The sequence below is a fragment of the Sciurus carolinensis genome, chromosome 1 (genome assembly GCF_902686445.1).
Source record: "Sciurus carolinensis chromosome 1, mSciCar1.2, whole genome shotgun sequence".
In the NCBI taxonomy this organism is placed as follows: Eukaryota; Metazoa; Chordata; class Mammalia; order Rodentia; family Sciuridae; genus Sciurus; species Sciurus carolinensis.
The window spans coordinates 106,007,366-106,030,309 of record NC_062213.1 but is presented as its reverse complement, the minus strand read 5'-3'; the positions used below and the strand labels follow the sequence as shown (position 1 = coordinate 106,030,309).

Here is a 22,944-nt window from a genome sequence, read left to right as displayed (position 1 = left end):
TCAGCATTTTCAAAATCTGAATTTAATGCAGAGTTAGTTAGCGACTATTCCACAAAAGGATGTCCCTAATTTCAAAAAATTTGCACAGATTGCAAATATTTGTTAACAGATTGAGAAAATAAATGAGAAGTTTACTGCACACTTAATACTAAAATTATCAAGCACAATGTAACTTTTAGGCAATTCAGAAGGCACTTTGGGTTTTTCTCCCTCTATGGCCTCAGGGCATCCTTATGAACTCCAATTATTGTTGCCCTGGTCAACCGTGGGAGCGCTGATAAATGGAGAGTTAATTGACCACTGGATAAAGCAACCTTTACGTGGGAAGGCTTACTAGCAGCACAGAGAAGGCATATTCCAGCTCAGGCTAAGGGGCCAGCTGATCCATGCAGAGACATGAGCCCTCCCCAATATAAAAATAAAAAAAACATCTAAGCCTTCAGTCTCTTCCCCTCTCCCCCACTACTGGTGAATATGAGGGACTTGTCACCTGGTAGGAAATTCAGAGAGCAAATCAACCTCCCATCCCAGCCTCCTAATACCCTAGAAATGACAGTGACACCTTAACAGAAGTTCCAAGGTCTCTCAATAGCCATCCAAGGGCTCAGGTCAAAGTCCACTGATGTTCTAGGTCTGGGGGCTGAATTGATAAATAGTGTGTCCTCCCTGGGCTCTGATGACAAGGTTACTCCATGCTTGTGAATTAGCAAACTGTCAGCTCTGTTACTGGCATAGTCAAAGGTGACAAGTGAAATTGAGTAGAGGTCTTAGGAGATGGTTCTCCCCAGACTGTCAGATTCAGGCACAGCTAGGACCCTGGATGGTCTAGCAAAGAACAAGAACTGTTCTGTGACAGTCAGGACAAGTCAACACGGGAACATGCCTCTCCTGTCCCTGCTGAGTGGGACTGCTGGATTTGAAAAGGCATCTGCTGAACTGTACTGCTCCTGATGAGAAGGGGGTGGGAGACAATGTTGGAAAAAGGAACGGAGCTGGCTGGGTGTGAGGCAGGGCTGCTGGCTGCCACGCCGGCCATCTGTATGGTGGGAGGTGGCCGGGATCTTGTCTTCATCAGAACCATTTGGAGTCGGAGTTATTCATCATCATCATCACTGTCATCATTCTCCTCTTCATCAGAATCCTCATCTTCATCCTCATCGTCATCCTCATCATTGTTGTTATCATCGTCATCATCTTCGTCTTCATTGTCATCGTCTTCAGTGTTGATCTTTCCAGAAAGCACATCCTCAATCCAGTCTTCCAGCTCCTCCGCTGTGGGCAGGTCATCGTCATCTGGAATCTCCATCCAGACACTGTCAGCCTGCAGCAAGGGACACAATGAACCAGTGAGCAGAGGCATGAAGGCAGGGTCAGACTAGAGGGTTCTAAGTAGCTGTGTGGAGTCACCCGCCAGGTCTCTTACACCTATCAGGAATGTGTACACATTGTTAAAGGCCAAGTTGCAGAATGGTATGTGTAGTGTCCTGTTTGTATAACGTAAAACAAAATGTGCATCCCACTGTCCAATGGCTATCCATGTATGTGAAATCTCTGGTAGGATACTCATGCAACAACCAGCAGGCATGGGAATGTGTGCTTGTATTCCCAGTTCCTGGCAGGGTGGAGGTGGGGACTGAGGCAGAAGATGGCAAGTTCAAAGTCAACCTCAGCAACTTAGCACAGCCCTAAGCAACTTAGCAAGATCCTGTTTTAAAATAAAAAATAAAAAGGACTCAGTGGTAAAGCACCCCTGGCTTCAATCCCTAGTACTGCAAAAACAAAACAAAATAAAACAAAAAACAAACAAAACAAAACAAACAAAAAAATCAATGCAACAAGCACCAATGATTTGTCAAGGAATGGGACTAGGGGTAAAGTTAGGGCAGTGAGGAAAAAAAAAAGCCTTTTCCTTTTCATTTATAGCCTATGATTTTATTTGACGTTGTTTTAACTTGAGCATATTTTTACTTATTTGTTTACATTTTGGTATTGGGGATTGAACCCAGGAGTGTTTTTACCACTGAGCTACATCCCCATCTCTTTTTATTTTTTTATTTTGAGAAAGGGTCTCACTAAGTTGCTGAAGCTAGTATCCAACTTGCAATCCTTCTGCCTCAGCCTCCCAAGTCTCTGGGATTACAGATATGCACCACCAAGCCCAGAAAGCATATTTTAAAAATTATTTATTATTATTTTTATTAATTTTAAAAGTAGTTTACAAAGTGAATGAACACTTACCAATAAGGCAAAAGGACATTGCTAATGATCCCTGTTCACAAGATTATCAACCTCAATTAACTTTGGCTCCAATGTGTGATCTGTGATCATCCTTTCTGCCCACCGTTTGCCTGGTTGTGTCTGTCCTCACTTGTTTGTTATGGTGGAATTGCATCAAAATCTGGACTGACGTCTGAAATTCCTTCACACTCTGCCCGTTCAGCTCACTGGTTCTTCCCACCCTCAGCTCACCAGCACCTGAATTGTGAGGGGACCACCTTAGCTGTGCATGGTTTTCTTCCTTCTCTTCATGACCTGGTCTCCCAACTGCAGGGTGTTGCCTGCATGAGCTTCTAGACCACAGTTGCCCCTTTGCTGAGTGTGCAATAACAGCTCCAGGTGTGGGTTTCCTTATGTGAAGAGACCTTGTTGTTTGGCTTTGGGAGGGGGATACAAAAGAATTTTTTGGGTGGAGGGTTATAGATTGATGAGTTGGATCAAGCTGGTCCCAAGCAAGAGAACGTACCCAAGGAGGAACAATAGCTTAGGACTGGTTCAGAGACCAGGCTTGGGCCACACCAGCAAGTTTCCTGAGCTCAGGCTGGGCCAAGGGTTCTGCCCATCTCTGAAGGAGCTGATGATCTCACAGTCTGGGCCACAGAGCAGCAAACCATGCAGGCTAAGGGCGCCTGAGCAAACCTTCACAGGGTATACTCACGTCTGTCACATTCACCACCCCAATCTGTGGCTTGAACAGATCAATCTTGAAAGTTTTCTCCCAGTAAGCAACAAGCTGTAACAGCAAAAAATCAGATTACACAGCAGGCAGAGGGCAATCCCTGTTAAAGCCACTTTTTGTGGCTGGACTCACCTGCCATTCTACCATAGTAACTGGGTCACCATTGGTTAAAGGTCTTCCACACAGCTGTGGGCACTTAGGAAATTGAAGACTTGGCCCCAGCCCTCAGGCACTTTAAATAAGCATTTAATAAAAGATGCCATAGCATGAACTATGAAAACATATAATATAAAAGCTTCTACAGCTGTAAGGAAGAAAATTACAGAGATGGTCCAACATTGATTCCCAAATTACTTGTGGCTCTTTTATAGTTCAAGGGTGATGAAAGAGCCATTTCCCTCCATCTCTCTTTCACCATCTCATTTGAAAAATCCCCTATCTTGTGCCATTCTGCTATAGGAAATGGCTGGGAAAGCAGTGATCTACCATGAGTTGGCATAAAACAAATAAATAGAGGAAAGATTCTTCATTCAGCCAGGCTTGGGCTCCACATTGACAAGTGTCTGACTGGGGCAGGACTGAAGGAGCCAGAGGCCATGGGGCTTAGAAAATGGAGATGCTCACTGGTCGAAAGTGTCCCAGGGAAATATAGAGACTGGTGGCCCTGGGATATTCAGGAATCTGGAACTCACAATAGTGTGAAGATTACCCCTTTGCAAAAACCAAGACTAACACACAGAAGTGACCAATAGCATTGCAGATTATCTACAAGCTTACCTTACAAAATAGTAAGATAAACAAGAAATACAACCAGGCAGAAGCAAAATAAATGAAGCTGTGCTCTGTTCAGTCTTATATGGCCAGGACTTTCCAGAATTACTCAGAATTATGACTTCAGAATTGGCTTCAAATGTCATAGAAGTCTCTGCCTTTCATTCACCCATTCTCTACACAGGATTGGGTATCAGGATCTTTGAGATCATTAAAATCCCTTCATTTTCTGTATTTAATCATAGTACTCATGATTTTATGTATTTAATCATCAGTTATAACCTATACAACTAATACTAATTAGATATTAGTTAAAACTTTAGAGGTAAAGTTTTCATTTATAACTGACTGATAACTAAACTTATACTCATTACCAACAGTTAGCTCTACCAGAAATGATCACTGTAGACGTAGGTTGGAATATCTCTCCAGCTGTTATTCTTTTCATCTGTCTGATAGAGATCATGATAGTACCTGCATCCCAGGGTACTATCATGTTGTTGAGGGGATGAGATGTGATAAAACAACTCACTGTAGTTGCAGATACACAGTAGAGGGCATTACCTATGTTTATAATTATTTCTACCGAATTCATGTAGCACGCAAATTCTCTTTATTCTTTTTAAAGCTAAGCATAATGAAAGTTTCCTGGCCATTGATCATTGACACTGGTTAGAGTTTGGACTCCAAGGTTCTTGCACCTTCAATACACACTAGATACTCCTGAGCTCCTGGGGAACACAGTGGATGAGGTAGGCATGGTCTCTGCCCTCAAAGAGGTCTCTCCACCAAGTTCTTAACTCTGTGAAAAATGTTCATCTCTGGATTTTATCACTTAGTAATTCTAGTTGCTTCAAAATGATGGTCCCCACTCAGAAAATGAAAGGAGTTACAGGGAGGGGTAGTGGTGGGATGAGGAGTAGCTATAGAGAATGACAGAAGGAATCCACCCAGCTCACTTGGGCGGGTCTCTCTGAGAGTCTCCAACTCCTGTCTTAGGGAATGGGAACAGTATTAAGTCTGGCCATTTCCGTGACTGCACCAGGCCCCAAGGTCAATACTCTCCCATGAGCCAGGATTTCTACCCCACAAGGGATGGCCACTGGGTTTCTTTGAGTGCCCTTACCTGTTTCATCTCTTCCTTCATGCTTGAGGGCCTCATACTGCACACAAACATGACCAGAAATGGGGCCCTGGCCTGAGCCACTCACCAGAGGAAAGTCATCTGGGTCGATCCACACGATGCTCAGGTCAGGGTTGTCAGTGTTGTCCCGGGCAACCTGTTTCAGGATCTCCAGGAACTCATAGCCATCTGAAGTAGGATTCAAGAAGGTTGAGTAACCCCTACATATATGTGGAGAGCGGGGAGCTCAGCTTTCCATGAAGGTGTCTTAGGCCATTTGGTGTGTACTCTCAATTATAGGATTAGTCTATAAAATGAGTCATATAAGGGTTCCAGCCACAAAGCAGCTTATATGAAGGAAACAATAAAAGTTTTTTGTTTTTTTTTTAACAATAAATTTTTGAATAAAGAAATTAAAAGCTCACATGAAACTGACCAGTTTCTAACCTAAAGCCAAGCCCCATTTGTTCACTTGAATGGCCTTAGTGAAAAAGTTCAGTTCCCAAGCAGATGACCACTTCCTGTTCCCAGTGGCCTTCTGTGCCATCTCTTGAAGCGTGTGCTATCCATCAGAGTTCCCCACATCTGCTCTATGAACATTTAAGTCTGCCTTTGGTTCTTTACAACCTGGAATTCCTAAAATCTTCAAACTAAGTGTGCTCCTGATCCACAGTCAAATGGGGCTTCCCACTCCCTCCTTCACCAGTTCTGTTTATACTCTGTGCTCCCTCTATTCAGTCAGCAGTATTCACCACCCTCAGGGAGGGATGATTCATAGGAAAAGCAGAGACAAGCCTTCTAACCTTCAAGAAACAAACTTTCTTTTCAAAGCTTAAACCTTGAAGAGTCGGTACATACAATTTTTGCTATAAGCAAAAATTCTGGAAGAACTTTTGGTAAGAGATGGTGTACTATAAACCTTCAGTGCCACTCTTCTATCCCTAGCTAGCACAGACAAGAGTATAGATTCTGGCGGGTTCCTGAGAATAAATTCTGTGTGTGTGTGTGTGTGTGTGTGTGTGTGTGTGTGTGTGTGTCTGTGAGTATGCAGGAATAAACACAAGCTGTGTGTGCATATGTATCCACCTATAGAATCTCCACAAGGTCAGGGAATCCCAAAGTAGAGAGGACTCACACTTTGCTTCATAATGAAACTTAGGCAAATGAAAGTCCCCAGAATACTTGAGAGAAGCCCTTAGCATTAGAGCAAAAGAAATCGGGAGGCTTGATGGAACTGTTTGTGCTTCTGAGGAACATGGCTAGAGTCAAGAATGGAGACAGATATGATCATTTACTATAGGTGGGAGGGAAAAGGGCCAGTGGTGACCTGCTTGGAACAAGGACCAGAGAGCAGACAGCATGACAGAATTCTCTGAAGATGCCCATGTGGACAGATGATGATGACTACACCAGCTATGACTGGGTACCAGCAAGAGTCTGGTCCTTAGGATGGTTGGGTGGGGTTGGGGGACCATTAATTGTCAGGCTAGTTCCCACCGTTCAGTGGTACACAACTCAAAGTAGACATTTAGGTTTAATTCTAAACAATAAAGTTATTTTCTTGCATAGCTGAATTTGTGACCTGAAATTTACACCTTGTATAGAAACAGCTCACCAACTGCTTGGGAATTCAATGCAGCAACTGCCCTTTCTTTGAAAAGCATTTCTTTCTCCCTCCCCATAACTGACCCTTGTCCCATGGCCTCAGTTTAACAAACCTCCCTCTCTAGGAACTGGCTTTTGTTTGACCATTTCAGCCTCTTGGTCAAGGTGTTGCTTACAATTATTCTTCTCTGATATATTCCAGATAAAATGCAAACTATTAGCATCTCTGCTTTGGGTGGGTGAAGTCTCTTTAAATGTTACTAACTGGTACTGAAGATTCCCACTGGTGCCCTTAGGCATTATTACCTGGAAATCAAAGTGACAACTAATGGAAAAGAGGGTCTTTAAGGCCTGCAGCCTCTTCCTGCAGATATGACAGTATTGGCCTAAGTGGTTTGTCAATCTCTGCTCATCCTTATATTGCAAATGAGATTACATGGCAGCCACCTGAAATTGATAGGGCCTGTGCTTTAGAGTTCATAAACCTATCAAGGATAAGGGTTCTGTTCCTGCTTCCTGTAGGTGTGGCCGAGAAGGTCAAGTCCCTCCAGAATGTCATCAGCTGCTCTATGTGGAGACTGTGGCTCTCCTCCAGGCATGTGCCCTTGTCACAGGAGAGGGAAATAGGGAAATGCACAGAGCATCTGAGGATTTATGAATCATAATGCACAGACCACTAGGAGGAATTCCCCCAAAACACTACGGTTACTGCTTTCAGCAGCAGAGAAGAAAAGGAACAATAATTGTGGTGACATTGCCTATTCTCTGGAAGATGAGATTCTAAAGTTAAAGTGGCCTTGATAAATCTAAAATTCACAAAGAGGATAAAATTCAACAACACAGATCCAAACTCAAATCAAGAGTAAACCTGAAGTACAACTTGAGACTGATTTATGTAAAAGAAAAGTAGAGAACTAAGCCTACAGAGAGGAGCTCAAGTTCTCAGGGAATCATGCCTAGAGGTGCAGAGGGCACTGTCTGCAGTCAGAACTACAGGCTGAATGTACAACAGAGCACTGTAGTTTTGTGATGGAAAAAATTCACATAATGTTAGGGTTTATAAAAAGGAATGTTCCATGTAAGAACCAACAGCACATTTCTAGTCTACATTTTATAGCAGGTTCAGAGAAAAAAACAATGGAAGAATAAAAATTGAGTTCTAGAAGCAAAAATAAAATGGATTAGAATTTTGACATAAATAAAAGAATTCAAAAGTGGGGATTTAATGCCTGTTTTTAAGAATATGAAAGATGTTTGTGAAGGGAATATTCTTCATGTCTATGAAAGGGCAAGGGAAGCTCAAAACCTATTCAAAGAAAAAATAAACAAGATTGGCATTAAAGCCAGAGAAGTTTCATTGAGATCAAGGGCAGTCCTTTGACTTGAGGGGTGAGGGATTCTGTAATGGGCTGCCATCGATGGCCCTGGATACTTTCAATAACACAACTGCCCCTTCTTCAGAGAGGTAGCCAGCACAACACGGAAACACAGGGGTTCTGGGGCCAAATGACCTTGTCTAGATCAGCGTGTGACTCAGACCAAGTTACTTAATGTCTTGTTAACTTGTGTGTAAAATGGGGGCAATGATGATACTACCTACTTCATGGGGTGGTAGTACATTAAATGGGCATCTCTGAGGCATTTAAGACAGTGCCTGGCACCCAGTAAGGTTCAACCGTTATTTTTCCTCAGTGATCTGACATTCTTCTGTCTGAGTGAGAGGAAGCCAGCGAGCCCTCTCAGCCCAGCCATTCATCAGTGTATTCAACACACATGTATTAAGAGCAGTGACCTAGGTGCCAGGAGAAGGTTAGGAATAGTCTTGGATCCAAGTGACAGAGAAGATACATGCTCACAGAAAAATAACCCACAAGACAGTATGTCCAGGGCTGGTTCTTTCTGGCTCCTATTGCTAATTCTGTGAGTGAGTTTTGGGACAGCTGTGAGAACCTTGCCTCCATAACTGGTTAGAACCAGTTTAACTGCTTTGTTTGTGAGGCATTATTAGCTCACTTGGATATTCCTGATTTGAGGCATGTAAGCCTCCATGGCTGCCCCCTCTTCAGTCCCCAGCCTTGAGCAGAGCTATTTGAATGGCTTCTCATCAGACTGGGAAGCCTAAATCAGGGCAGTTAACCTGGTGTCATATGTATTCAGGTGCTAAAATCATAAGTTGTAAGTTCCATTTTCTGCGCTGGAGAGCTTAAATTTCTTGGTAAAACTGGCAGATGCCCTGGACAAGGAAAACAGCCACTGTGGATCCCCCCTCTGGCCAGGAAGGCCGGGGCAGGAAACCTAGTTCACTTTTGTGATTAGGCATTAAGCACAGGACTAGAGCACAGCTGGAATCCCGTGAGTGAACCAGTAAGTTTGAAGTGAATAAATATTTCCTTTATCAGCGATGGACCTGGCTTCGAGGTCTTTTTAGATTGTGACCATCTAGCTTTCAAAAGGAATAGCCCATAATTCAAAACTGCATGTAAAGAAAAAGGCGGGAAGGGCTATTCAGAGACTTGCAGGCTGAAGGCTCCTTAGACTTGTCAGTTAGAGGACTATTCCCTGAGGCTAGGAGAAGCACCAATTCCCAGAGCCACAGAAGATTCCTGAACATCCTGAGAACCAAGCAGGTGAACAGCCCCCTGTCTTTTCTTTTGAATATCTGCAGGGCTAAAATCCTTTGACCCTCCTTCAGGCCAAATATGAGGTTGATAATCCTTAACAGTCAAGAATGTTTTCCTTGCATTCAACTCCTTGTGAAATCTCCTTCTTCACAAGAAGTTCATTTCCGGATTTCTTCCTTTAGGGACACAGTACTTTTTTCTTTACATGCTGAAAGTCTGTAATCATGCTGCCCTGACCTTTATTTCTTAAGCACTTATTGAGCACTTACTGGGCACAAAGTACTTTTGCATTTATTCTTCACGTCTGGTCTTGATGGTCTTATCTCCATTTCTCAGAGGAAGGAAGCAAGATACAGGGAGAGGAAGTGACTTGCTCATATCATGTGTGGCAGAGCCAGGAGTTTAACTCAGGTCTTTAGTCTGTATGTCTGGCGCTGATTCCATCATCCATCTTCCCTCTAAGGTCTCAGCCCTCTTCCCAATATTGCTGCCATCTTCCTTCCTTCCTGTGTGCCTGAGAACCTCAAACCCTGAGTAAAGCTTCAACATCAGGGAGGCAGGAGCTGGGTCACAGAGGGACCAGCCTGTGTTGTAGCCTTGGTGCTGGCGGGCTGCTCCTGCCTTCCCCGTGGAGCAGTTGAAATAGAGTCCCTCCCTACCTCTGATCACACTCCTGAGCCTTGTCCTGCCCACAGCTGCAGTGAGATGGGTGGTTTAATCAATGACATTGAGTAGGACTAGAATCTCAGAGATGAACCAAAATAAAGAGGAGTGCTGTGAGAACTCCACTTCCTTTCCAGCCACTTGGGCTCTAGTCCCCAGAGTCCAGGACCCAGGTCTAAGGGATGCACACTGAGCCAGGAGGTTTCCCACGGCAAGCAAGTGGCCTCTGGGAATCACAGTTTTGTGGGAAGAGAAACCAGTGATTATCCTTTCCTGCTTCCCTGGCAGAGTCTGGTGGGAATGAGCCTGCACCAAGCCCTGGGGGACTAGCTCCAGGCCGGGAGCAGCCATGATGGGAGCCAAGGCCCCACTTGGCAGAGGCACATGTGTCTCAGTCCAAGCCATGGCCCAGAAGCAGACAGGCCCGCTGTGCTGCCCCCCTGCCCTTACCTCTGTCCTGTAACCTAATCCTGGGGAACTGGCTGTGCTCAGTCCACTAGGCACTGAAAGAAGCCCTCCCTGACTCCATACCATGGAGTGTTGTGAACTTTAGGATCTTTGCCTGGGGAGAGAGGCTGAGGCTTGGGACAGCCATGTGGCAGGTACACAAATAAGTAGGCCAGGGGTCGACCCATCCCACAGCTTAGAGATTATGTTTGGAGAGGACACCATGTCCAAAGTTTGGAGACCTCACATGGTTCCCTAAAGCCTTCTGTGCCCTCCATTTTCCCCTCTGAAATTGGAGCAAATAGCTTCCTTGTTACCTCGCAGGCTGGTTGATAGTTAGGAGATGCTATTGTCATCATGTGAGGACAGTGGGCCACATGCCCTGGGGCCTTCTTCCTTTCTCTCCTACACCCACATCAATCTTTTACTCACTTTATGTTTTTTCTCACTACTTTCACTTTCCACTGATGGAAGCCTTTGGTTTTTTGCCTTAGGTAAGTATATTTTGAGTCCCTATAATGTTTCAGGCCCAGGGCCAGGTGCTGGGACACAAAGGTGTGTGAGGCAGGTGACTGCTCTCAGGTCCTCCCTCAGAAAGGCCCAGGGGGTCCTTAAGCAAAACCCACTTAGCAAGTACGGAATTCTCCGACAGCAGAATTCTGTGAGCCCGGGCCCTGTAGGGAGGCTCAGAAGGAAAGACAAGCCTGGCAGCTCTCCCTGACTAGATACAGTCACCAAGAAGCCACATGTCAGAGCAAGACATCCACTTAGAACAGGGACATTGTAAGGGCCCTAGGATTTTGAGATGATACAAAATGCCTGAGATACAGGAACCTGCTGCTCCTTACCTAGCCTTCTTTCTGTGCTGTCTTCTCCTGGCCCTCAAATCCAAGAACTGGGGAGACAGGTCCATTTTCATAATGGAGAGAAGCATAAGGTGGTAGTTACAGAGCCCAGACTTGGGGCTGGACTGCTAGGTTTGAATTCCAGTTTTACCACTTATTTGACCCATGAGCTGGGGATGCTCTTTAACCCCCTGTACCTGTGCTTCCTCATCTGTACACTGGGAAGATGACATGACAGCCCCTATCTACACTATTGTTGTGGAGATTACACGCATTGATGTTTGGAATAACATTCAGCACCTAACCTTGTTAGGAATTGAATATTGGACTTGGTAAACTGTCTTTAAATTTAAAAACTCAAAGAAGCATTTAGTGTTCCCATTTGAGACAACGGGTCTCAAAATCATTTTTACAAGAACCTGAGGCAGTGGAAGCTCAGGTGCAAGAGTGCTTGGAGACTTCCTTCCAGGGCCTGTCACTAATTCTGTTCCACTCCTCACAGACAGCAGCCTGTCCTTGCCTTTCCAGCTTGTTAGTGCTAATATTCCTGGTGCCCTTGGAGAATATCCATCCAGCACGCGCTCATGTAGAAACACTGCTTTGCAAACCTTTCATCAAGTGTTATAAAGAAGATGTCAGCCTGATGCCGACACATCTGGGGGCAGCAGGGAAAAAAGTCGTTCATCTTCAAACCTGTCAAACAAGCAGCTCTGGGCCGACACTTGAGTGTTGCTGTGGGAGAGAAGGTTTGGGTGAAGGTTCTTGGGCTGCTGTGGGCCACCAGCAAGACAACAGAATGTCCTTCCCAGCCAGGTCTGCCCTCAGGTACCCCGAAAGGAGCTTATGGGAGTGGAGAAACCTGGTGGTTCGGCTCCAGGGTCAGGAGAGCAGGCACAGCCTTCTCCCAGGGAGGCCTGCCCGCCCTCAGCTTTCTGCAGTGGGCAACCATAGCCTTGTAAAGGTCAGAATTGCAACAAGAGTCCCTGGGGGCCCAGAACACTGGGATAGATACTATTGTTGATGCTGCTTTGTAATCTCAGATTCCAATTCTGGGAACATCAACGAGCAGCGGAGAAAGTGGGATTTGTCTTCATTAACTGGGCGCTCAAGCTCCCAGATGGCTCTGCCCTCCTCTCACTTCCCCACCCTCCTCCTGCTTGCGCAGCCCTTGCCCTTTCGCCCTACATTGCAGCAGCACTGCGCATGCTCTGAGCCTGAGGCCTGCCAGTTGGCAGGGGCACTGTCAGAGAGGTGGTGTGATAGGGTGGACTTTTCCCAGAAGGAGCACGCAGGAAATCTAAGCGCACATTTCTGCGATCCCATAACCCTGTGATCTTGATCATGCTACCAAACTTATTGGGTTTCCACTTTCTTGTCCTTCAAACGTTGGAGATGGAGGGGGTGGTGAAAGACAGTGGAGAGGGAGGAAGGTGCACTGAATGGTAGGAACTCAAAGTGGCATATAAATGTCTGCAGCAGGTCTCCCCGTTAGAGTGTGGACTGGGGAGCCAAACAGCTCTCAGCTGAATTCCACTGCTTCCCAGTAAACATCTCTCAGTCTCAGCTTCCTCAGTTGAAAAATGGGAATAAAAAAGACCCCCCCTCATGGGATTATGTCATATAAGCCCACAGTAAATGACCATTATCACCACCTTCATCATAATCATGGTACATAATCCTGATGCTCTAGAAAGCCTACTAGAAAGTGAATTTTGGTTTAGGTGCTGTGAATGCTGGAGGCAAATTATTTAAGACTTCCTTTCCTCATGTCACTGGAATAATAATTAATTCACCATGCACATGTCACAGAGTGGCTTTAGGACTAAATGAGATCGTCTACATAAAACTCCCAGTTCAGTTCCTCAATACTGTTAGCTCTTTAAGAAGAACCATGCCGCTTTCCTAGATGTATAAACTTCCTCCTTTGGCAGACAGGTAGCAGTCTGGTTAGGTAATAGGTCCTGTGCAACTTGTTAGCAAGAGCAAAATTATCCAAGGAACTGTCCTGAGCAGAATTGAAATTCTCAGTCCTGCAGTCAGGCCTCTGGGCCCAGGTTACACATTGATGCCCCGCAGGTAAATCACTGACTAACCACAAAGTCAAAGTCAGGGACTAGGATGGAAAAGCCCTTCATTTTCCGGCCGATTGGCCAGGTCCTCCCTTTGCTGAAGGATGATGCTTCCAGAGCTCCTCCCCCTCACCTCAGTGCAGTGCTTCAGCTTCTCAGAAACAAGCCCCAGCTTGGCCTCCTTGGGAGAAAGACAGAGCTTTCAGGCCCAGGGATATTTGTATAGGGAGGAGGTAGAAGAAGTTTCAGGAGCTTGATTCATTACAGCAGCAATCTCCGTCAAACAGGTTTTTGCAACTTCAGGGAAGGCTCTTTGTTCCATTGTTGCAGAGAGCCAGACAGGCCTCCCCACAATCCTGAAAGGGGGCAGTGGGGCGGGGAAGGAAGTTCCCTGGAGTCATGCCAGCAGGCAGCTGCCAGTAGCAACTTCATCTCAGTTCACACAACACCAGGGATCCGATTCTGTTTGATTATTGCTTGTAAACCTTAGGCAATTGGCTTCCTTTGGTATTTTCTCCCCCAGGGACAGAGGGATGGTCAGAAACTGTGAAAAAAAGCTGAAACTATTCTGGTTTTTATTTACTTACTTACTCATTTATGGAGAAGGTCAATATCTCTTTGAAGATGTTTTCCAACTCTACAAATTTATAATGGGAAATTTGGCACATTAATGGATATTCAAAAAAATTAATAGAAGAGATAAAGAAAGCTCTCAGGTAATTTGGAGCATAAATTTGGTTTCAATGCAATGGAATATTATTTGGTCCTAAAAAGGAATGAAATACTGATACATGCTGTATAATGGTTACACCTTGAAAACAACATGCAGGATGAAAATGTCCTAGAATTAAATAGTGCTGATGTTTGCATAACTTTGTGAAATCCAGAACCCCACTGAACTGCACACTTTAAAAGGGTAATGTTTATGTTATGTAGATTATATTTTGATTTTTTAAATTTTAAAAAATTGGAATTTCAATCTGTAGGTCATTCTGACAATCTGTCCCAAAAATACTTATTGGGTACCTGCCCTGTGTCAAGGTACTGTGAGGAATTAGATAAATACTGAAAGACATCTATCCCTCCTTCATGATGTGCCACTAAGTGTGTTTTCTTGGACAGCTAGATAAATTTCTCTGAACCTGTTAAAGTCAGCTCTAGATGTCTCCCTATGAGAGCAGCTGAGGTCCTGACAAATACATTTCGAGTCTACATTTCCTGGAGCAGTGCTCCTAAGCCTGATGGTACATCACAGCTTGGCTAAGGTTCTGTCTCAGGCAGCTCAGGGATCTTTGATGTTTTGCAGTCTGGACACTGTCAGGTTTTGGAATCCTGCCTAGGCACCTCATGACCCAATGCCTGGCTGCTAAGCCATCCATGATGGAGTTCCTTGCATCCCTGGTTGCATTCTGGATGGTTCCAGGTTTCTCAAAGAACACAGAATCTCTACTTCCACTGTCTTGTTGGGAACACTTTATCTCACAGAGCATTGCCATAGGGAACCAGCATTTTGCCTCCTGCAAAATTCAATTTTTCTGCACTTCACCAGGGAAAAGTTGTGTAAGTTGCAATAAAAATAATTACTCATCCATTTATAGAGTCAATCTTGCACCTTTTAAAATAAGCTGCTTGGTTTGCTCAGTTCTCATAGGTTAGGGAAATATGTTTCATTCTGTTGAAGGATACATGTATGATTATGTTAACATAGGATGGTGATTTATATAGGCTATATCACGAAATTGGTAAATAAACATATAAAGTGAACAGAAGTTCATACACACACGTCCTGTCAGGCTCGGATGTTCTAGTACCCTCGCCAGTACTCAATGCTCCTTCCAGTTTGGGCAGCCTAGCAGAATGTCTAAAATTCTAATCTGTGCATACCTTCTTTTCCCTTAACTGTGTGCACAACTGAAGACAGACTCACACCTAACAGGTGACCACCAGGGGGTGCCCAATATCTTGCGGTTGCCTTGTAGAAAGGATGTGAGGGAAGAGAAGGTGAGGGCTGGGGAAGGTGAGACCGTTCCTTCTAAGAGCTAAGCAGATGGGGGGTTTCCTACCTGGGTCACTCCTCTCTGCAAAGGCCACAATGTGGATCCCGTTCAAATCATCCTCCTGATGGAGAAAAGAAACCAAGGTCACACTCTCAGGTGGAACAATACAAAGGAGTGAGCCAGGGACAGGGACACAGAGGCTGGACTGTAAAGGGGGGGTGCGTAGGGAGAGTGCAGAATGTGGAAAGGGAACAGACACTGAGGCACAGAAGAACAGAGCAGGGCACACATTAAGGAAGGGAACCGTGATGAGCAGTTGGCAGAAATGCATTGAATTTTGATCAGGGATTTGTATAAATGGGTTTGCTAGACAGCAAAACACCAGCTACACATAATAAGACATTACACTAAATGGATCTCACTCCTTCATTTGGTCAGTCCAGAATAGCATCAGTGAAAAGTAAAATGAGGAAGAATAAATCTGGCTTATCAGGAGCTCCCAGGGCAGCAGGCACTGCAGAGGCAACTCAGGAATGACAGCTACCCCTCTGTTTCAAGAATTCGCCACCAGGAGATATAAGCAGCAATGTATCCAGTTATGGGAACTTCTGCATGCTGCTGACAGATCCTGAAACTATCCCCAAATGGGCAGCAGAGAACACTCCACGTAGGTCTATTTGAACGTGGCTGCTTTTGTTTACACAAGAATTGTGTACAAGTCAGGACTCTGATTGAAGAAACAGCCCATGAATTAAGTAGGGGATACCCTGCTGGCTGTGACTTCCAGGTGGTTTTCTTGGGGTCCTTTCTACTCTCAAACCAAAGCTTGCCAAATCCGTATGAGCACTTCTGTGAGTGTGGGAGGCCCCAAGAAGACTCTGGAATTGGGATCTCTGGAAGATTGAGGGTGTGTGACTGGGAACAGTGAGTGTGATGGTTGGGGCCAAGACAAGGAAAAGAAACTAGAGAGAGTATTTCAAATAACGGGCAAGCAAGGGATATTTTGTGTTTTCACATCCTCGACACAAAGGGCCTTCTGCCTTGTGGCTCCTTTGCATTGACTGTTGCTGGAGAAGGAAGAGTGGGAGCTTGGAGGGGCCTCTGTGAAAAGAAACGTGATGCCCAGGAGATTTGGAAAGGAATATGTGTGAGATTGAGGCACCTGGGGACAAAGCCAAGTGAATACTGATTATGACACGGGAGAGGTATTCACTGGGCACCCTGAATGTCATACCAGAAGCATCTTATGGGAGAAAAAACTCCAGGCAGCTCAACCCTCCCCAGACCTCCGTTTCCATTTCAATTGATTTTAATGCTGGTGCAATCCTATCTAAATGCTAATTTTTTCCCTTTGAGTTTAAAATGGACAAAACCTCCAAAAATTCTAAGAGAGATTAAATAGAAAATATTATTATTAAAAACAAGACAGTGGGCACTGCCTTGGTCAGATTCTTTGGGGAATTGAATTTTACAGATATAGATATGTGTGTGCGCGCCAGTTTATTACACAAATCCGACAGCAACCAGAAGGGGAGTCTGAGGTCTCACTGTTTTACATTTGCTATTCTTGCCAGATGGAATATCCTGGTCAGTTCTCATTAGGCTGCCCGGCGTCTCTGTCTCCTGCCATCAGTTGGAAGTGAGTGCTGTTAACTCTCTGAAGCAGGCCTCATTTCTGTGTGCCCTTCTAGAAGGCGTTTGGAAATTGGTTTTAGAATTAAGAATCCATATTCGTTTTCTAAGAGGCTGCTCGTAATACGCCTGTCACTCTCCAGGCCTGACACTGTCCCTGGCTGGAGAGCTGTAATCAAGGGACAGAGCCCTTCTCTGCCTGCATCTCACAGATTCAGCACATGAACCCCTATTGAACAGAAGCAGATGCATACTAGGGGCCAGGCATTTTCAGTGATAAACTCACAGAATAAGAATCCATGCAAGTCCATGAGTCGGGGTTACTTGGTGAGAACCCACTGTGCACAGACCAGAAAACAGTGAGCTCTCCATAGGACTTAGCAAATCACTGGCTTTCTCTGAACTTGGAAGTCTTTGCTACCTAGAACACCCATCTGGCCTTTACATCACTGTGCCTTAGAAATTTTCTTTTTAATTGCACAAATCTTTCCTCATCAACTAGGTGATAAGCTCTCTAGGAGAATTATGATGCTTTAAAATAACAATGATGATTCAAATGTTGACAGTATCTACCATTTGCCACTTTTACTGAAGTACTTTGTAAATACATGATCTCTAAATCTCAAATAAAAATCCTATTCCTCCTTAATACTTAAGGAATTGGTGACTTACCCAAGGCCACCGAGTTAGTAATTGGCACAGTGGGATTCAAGCCAGTTCTGTCTTAAAAAAAAGCCCACTGTCTTGGTCCATTCTGACTGCCATAACAAAATAACAAATTGGAAAGCTTGTAAACAACAGGAATCAATGAACTTTATTTCTCACTGTTCTTGGGACTGGGAAGTCCAAGAAGAAGACACCAGCAGATTCAGGGTATGAATCTTGCTGCGCTCTGGCTCATAGACAGAAAGGGCTAAGGGGTTCTTGGGGTTTTTTTCAGAAGGACAATAACCCCAATCATGAGGGCCACCATTACCCGACCACCTCCCAAAGGCCCCGCCTCCTAATATTATCACGTTGGACTTTAGGATTTCAAATATGAATTTTGGGGAGATACAAACATACAGACCATAATGCCCATGTTCTTTCTTTGTTAACACCAACCACAGAACAGGCTCTGAATTGACTGCCCCTCTGCAGGGTTTGCAGAAGATGTTATAAACTTGGATCAGTGGTTTTCAAGTTGAAAGAGGCTGAAAAGGAACCTATAGATAAAATGACGATGCACTAGATTCCCCAAAGAACTGGAAATTTGAGACTTTGCTGAGTACCTGCCTCTGGATCTCCCAGCACTTCAGAGGCCCTCTGTCACAGCAGTGAGCTGTGGTTGCTGTTATGTTTTGAAATTGTTTCATCTCCTCAACCCTGAGCCCCTAAGGACAGGACAGCACATCCACTTTAGTAACTCTTTTAGCACAATATTATAGGTTCTTTTTCCTTCCTTCCTTCCTTCCTTCCTTCCTTCCTTCCTTCCTTCCTTGCTTCCTTTCTTTCTTTCTCTCTCTCTCTCTTTCTTTCTTTTCTTTCTTTCTTTCTTGTTTTTAGCTGTAGATGGACACAATATCTTTAATTTATTTATTCATTTTTATGTGGTGCTGAGGATCGAACCCAGTGCCTCGCACATGCCAGGCAAGTGCTCTGCCACTGAGCCACAACCCCAGTTCTATAGGTTCTTATTAATATCTATTGACTAAAAAAAGAATGTGACTATAAAAATCTTATATTGTCACTAAAGAAAATTAGAAACTTGTAGAAATACCAAGAAGAAACTAGCCTTATCACCTATCTACCAACAAGCTGTTACCAGTGTCAATATTTTATTTCCTTCATCTCTATTGAATGCTCTCCTGTTGAATGAAGAGGCACAGAGGGAAAAATGTAGTTTAGGCTAATAGGCTTCCTAACTGAGGTGCAATGTAGTGGCCTCGGGCCTTGTCTAGGAGTCTTTGGCCTCATTTTGGAAGTGCCTTGCTGTTGCAATAGAGGGAGGATTGTTTTAGAAGAAAGCACTGATTCTCATCCCCTCTGGACACTTGCCAAGGACTCTGACTGACCATTTGCCAGGATGGGGGTGGAGTGTCCAAGGAAAATGACAGGTCAGCACTGAGTTTGGATTGCCCTGCTTCACCTTTGAAATTCTTCGAGTAATAGAAACAAATTAAATAAATAAATATTCTTGGATTTACACACAGCAGATATTACTAGGCACCAATTTCTTTAGCAATATGTGATAGGTTGTATATGGTCTACTTTAGAAACCTGCATGATTGGGTGGGGGTAAGAAAAAGGTAAATAGTTACTTTATACTAGCTGACTTTCCTATCTTATTTAAATATTTTTCAGCGTCTGAGAAAGTGACTGTTGAAGATAAAGACTCTTAAGTTCATTAATGGTCACTTTCCACAATATCTGATTAAGTGGCCCATGTGCATGCCACTCTGGAGCGGTGTCCTCTGGGTGGGCACAGGGGAGTAGTTTCTCAGAAGCATTTCTGACCGTTGTTTTCTGCTTTTCCTTTTTAAGAATGTAAAGATAACCCTGGAGGGGGCTGCCCTGCCTTTCTCCCTATTTGGAAACTTGGATGAGGGAGGGCTATCTGGATCTGGTTAGGGTTTCTATGGATGTCAGTGGCTGGTCCAGAATGGGGTGTTAGGAAGGAGCAAACCATTCTAGTGTCCTTTCTGTACTTGGTTAAGCTAAATACCCCTGCCTAGATAATTGAGAATTGTCTTTTAGGGATAAGGGAAACAGAAAAACTAAAGATAAAGACACAGTAGATCAGAACAGGAATGACTGTTCTCAATTTAAAATGGTTGTGTTATGATAGAAAAACCATGAACCTATTCAGGATTAAAGGCCACTAAAGAAACATAGCAACCAAATGCAAATGTGAGATCCTGCATTGGATCCTGGATCAGGGAAAAAAAAAAAAAAAGTGTTTCTCTTGCAATAAAGGACATTAATGGAACAACTGGTCAATATCAGTACCATCTACAGAGTAGATAGCAGAGTTAAATCAGTGACGATTTCCTGTTTTGACCATTGTTCTAGGACTATCAGAGAAAATCCTTAAATTTAGAAATACTTGAAGTATTTATGGATAGAGGGGAATCATTTCTACTACTTACTTTCAAACAGTTCACAAACACATACATACACACACACACACACACATATTTGTGGAGAGAGAGAAATAGGAAGTCATGATAGTAAAATGTTAACATTTGGGGAATTTGGGTGAAGAAATAATGGTTGCACTGCTTTTATAAGTCTGAAATTATTTCAGAGTAAAAGGTTAAGTCAATTTTTAAAAGGCATATTACATTTAAAGCATTGTTATATCCTTTTATTGTTATTATTTTTAAATTTAGTAACAAGACCTTTTAAAGGTTAATTTTTTTGAAAGGCTTAAATGTTAGGAAAATAGGTTTCTACTGTACTGGATTTTTCTTAAATAATGCACTCCTCTAGACTCAATTATTTGCCCTTCAGTGTCTGATGAAATGTTTGTTCTTTACAGAAATTCAAGTGAGTTACATGCCAACAAAAATAGTATGTATCAAGTTACTCCATGGTCCTGTTTATTCATCACCTTGGATTATGAATTACAGAATAAAAAAGAATGCTTCCACGTTTTTCCCTGACTCCCAGCCCACATGGCACCCTGTGGGGACAGGGTCACTCTAGGGAGGCATACAGGAGACAACATTAGAGTTGGCTCCAGATGGCCTTAATTTAAGTCCCAAGAACTAATGTGTTATGTGTCCTTGAGTAATTAACCTAATCTGCATGATTGTCAGCTTTTCCATATATACAATGGGCTAGAATGATACTTGTTCTACATCATCTTCTAGAGCTATTGAGAGTCTAGTTAAAAGGACAAGCAAAATGCCTTGGAAAATGCTGCACAGACTTTGGTTGTTATTGTTGATGTGGTTTGTATAAATCTGAGGCTAGGGTGAGCGGTGTATCTTCAGGCACCTCTTTCTAATTATTATCTGAGCTATCTGGTACAGTGTCTATGACACTGACCTTGAGGACAAGCTGACTTTCCAGTGCCTTGAGTTGATATTTTTTAAAAAATTACCTTTTATTAATGGAGCACTTACCATGTTCTAAACTCTTCATCTCACTTATCCTTACAAAAAGTCCTGATTTTAGATGGGGAAACTAAAGCTTACACAGACCACATGACTTTATGTAGGACACGAAGCTACAAGGTGGCACATTCTGGACTTGAACCCAAGCCTCTGTGACTTTATAGTCTGAGCTCCTTCCACTACATTACTCTGCATCTCTGGTGGTCTACCAGTGGAAGCCAACAAAACATGTGGGAATTGAGCTCAATACAGTAATTTTGCCCACTGAGAAATACTAAAGAGGGTTACATTGGATCTATGGAAAACAGGGTTTAAACTGAGCATGACACTGTCCGTGTTTCAAATATTACACCATCTGGACATCCGCCCCAGCCAAATAAGACCTAGTTTGAGTCCTGGGACTTAATTGAAGGGGTACCTCTTAGGGAATATACTCCTTTTTACAAGGCAGGAAGAACTTGCCAATTTCTTACCCATGTTTCAAACATATCTTCTGGGCGCAGGCGCCGAAGAGTAGGTCTGAAAAAAGAGGAAGAGCTTCCTTGAGTAGAGATCACCATGTCAGAGACCAGCCTCAGCCTCTCTGAATGGAGATGAGACAAGATGAAGAGCCCCAAACCCCTTTCTGCCTTAGGAAAGCAGAGCTGCTCTACCCTACTGCGTGGGGCTCAGAACTCAGTCTAATCACTCAGCCTCTTCATGGACCCATTTGATCCAAGGCACGTAAAGCCTACTACAGTGAGTCAGAAGCTTCAGGGTCCATTCATTCCCAGAGCAAGAAGCATTTCCCTCCCGACTGACAGCGCCACTCCTGAGAGCCGGGAACAGGCCCAGAATGAGGAAGCTGGAGAGAAAAAACAGGAAGTTTTGCTGTCTCAGCCCAGAATCTGCCATTGTTTTATCAGAGTCCATTCATCAAAAGCCCCTTAGGAATTTTTGAGGGGGCAGGTAGGATCTACATTTGCTCACAGTTTCGTTTCTTTCTGGATGTTGGCAATAGTGCTAGACATATTAATATTTGTTCCTCCAAGAGCTGCCTTCCTACAGAGAGTAGGACTGTCCCGGCACCGGGGTCATGATTCTCCAGATTCAATGAACACACCTTTGCATGTGTGGAGCAGGGAGGATGGGCAAGGCAGTGAATCCACTGACATGGTCCATGTTCCAGTATTGTCCCTCCCACAAGAGCAGAGTCAGCAAACTACAGCTGGTGGGCCAAATCCAGTTAGTGGTTCTTAATTTTGTAAACAAACTTTGATTGGGACATGGCCACATTCATTTGTTTACACATGGTCTGTGGACATACTATAAGGGCAGAGTTGAGCAGCTGCAAGAGAGGCCATCTGGCCCACAGAACCTGTAATATTTACTAGTTGTTCCCTTAGAGAAAGTTTGTTGATCTCTACTAGAGCTACTCTAAGAGGGATCAAATATTCCTCTCCAAGAACTTGTATGTATAGAATGTTCATCCTTGACTAATTATTTAAATACTCTGAGTCTTACTCCCTGGTCTGTAAAACTGGGATAATAATGACCACCTCATAAGGTTGGAGGTGAGATAAAGAAGCTCCCATAAAGCACCCAGCATGGTGCTTGACACATAGGAAGCTTTCACTAAACTGATATCATTATTAGTGTGGAATTTTACTTCTATCTTACTCTGACTTTGAAGGGATTTTCTGACTGTGGGAGGCAGTCTAAGCCTACTTTCACGTGCAGACCCATATTCAGAAGTAGTAACCTATGGGGGAAACCCTGCTGTTTATCAATGACTTACAAAGCCATATCACTGAGTTCTGTTCTTCTGGGGAACTTACTCTAGGTTGCTGCTCTTGTGGGTCTGAATCGTCAGCACTGAGAGGTTCTTCCCAACTCCCCATCCCCCTCCTCCCCCCACAGGCCATCCTGGGCACCTTTGGTGTTCCTTTACAAACTCCACAAGCTCGTCTTCTGTGTGAGGTTTGTTGGGGATGGCAATGGGCTCGTCCATAAATGGCTCATAGAAATCGACCTCATTCATCTTCAAGGACAATTTCTTTGCAACCTGTAACAGAAATAAGACAATAGTTTTGTTTGTTTGATTGGTAATTTGGAGTAGTAGTGGGTTGCCCATCC

The 22,944-nt window shown here is 43.9% G+C and overlaps 1 protein-coding gene across 1 annotated transcript in view; it reads right to left on the bottom strand.

Moving 5' to 3' along the window:
* The window catches only part of Casq2 (calsequestrin 2), a 61,220-nt gene continuing 38,276 nt past the window's right edge, over window positions 1-22,944 (bottom strand). The window contains exons 6-11 of the mRNA XM_047529663.1: window positions 22,743-22,873; window positions 21,303-21,348; window positions 15,164-15,218; window positions 4,939-5,039; window positions 2,936-3,010; window positions 1-1,321 (exon numbers count right to left, since the gene is read on the bottom strand). Of these exons, the coding sequence (XP_047385619.1) occupies window positions 1,094-1,321; window positions 2,936-3,010; window positions 4,939-5,039; window positions 15,164-15,218; window positions 21,303-21,348; window positions 22,743-22,873 (636 nt within the window). The 3' untranslated portion in view covers window positions 1-1,093. The remainder of the gene's footprint in view (window positions 1,322-2,935; window positions 3,011-4,938; window positions 5,040-15,163; window positions 15,219-21,302; window positions 21,349-22,742; window positions 22,874-22,944) is intronic.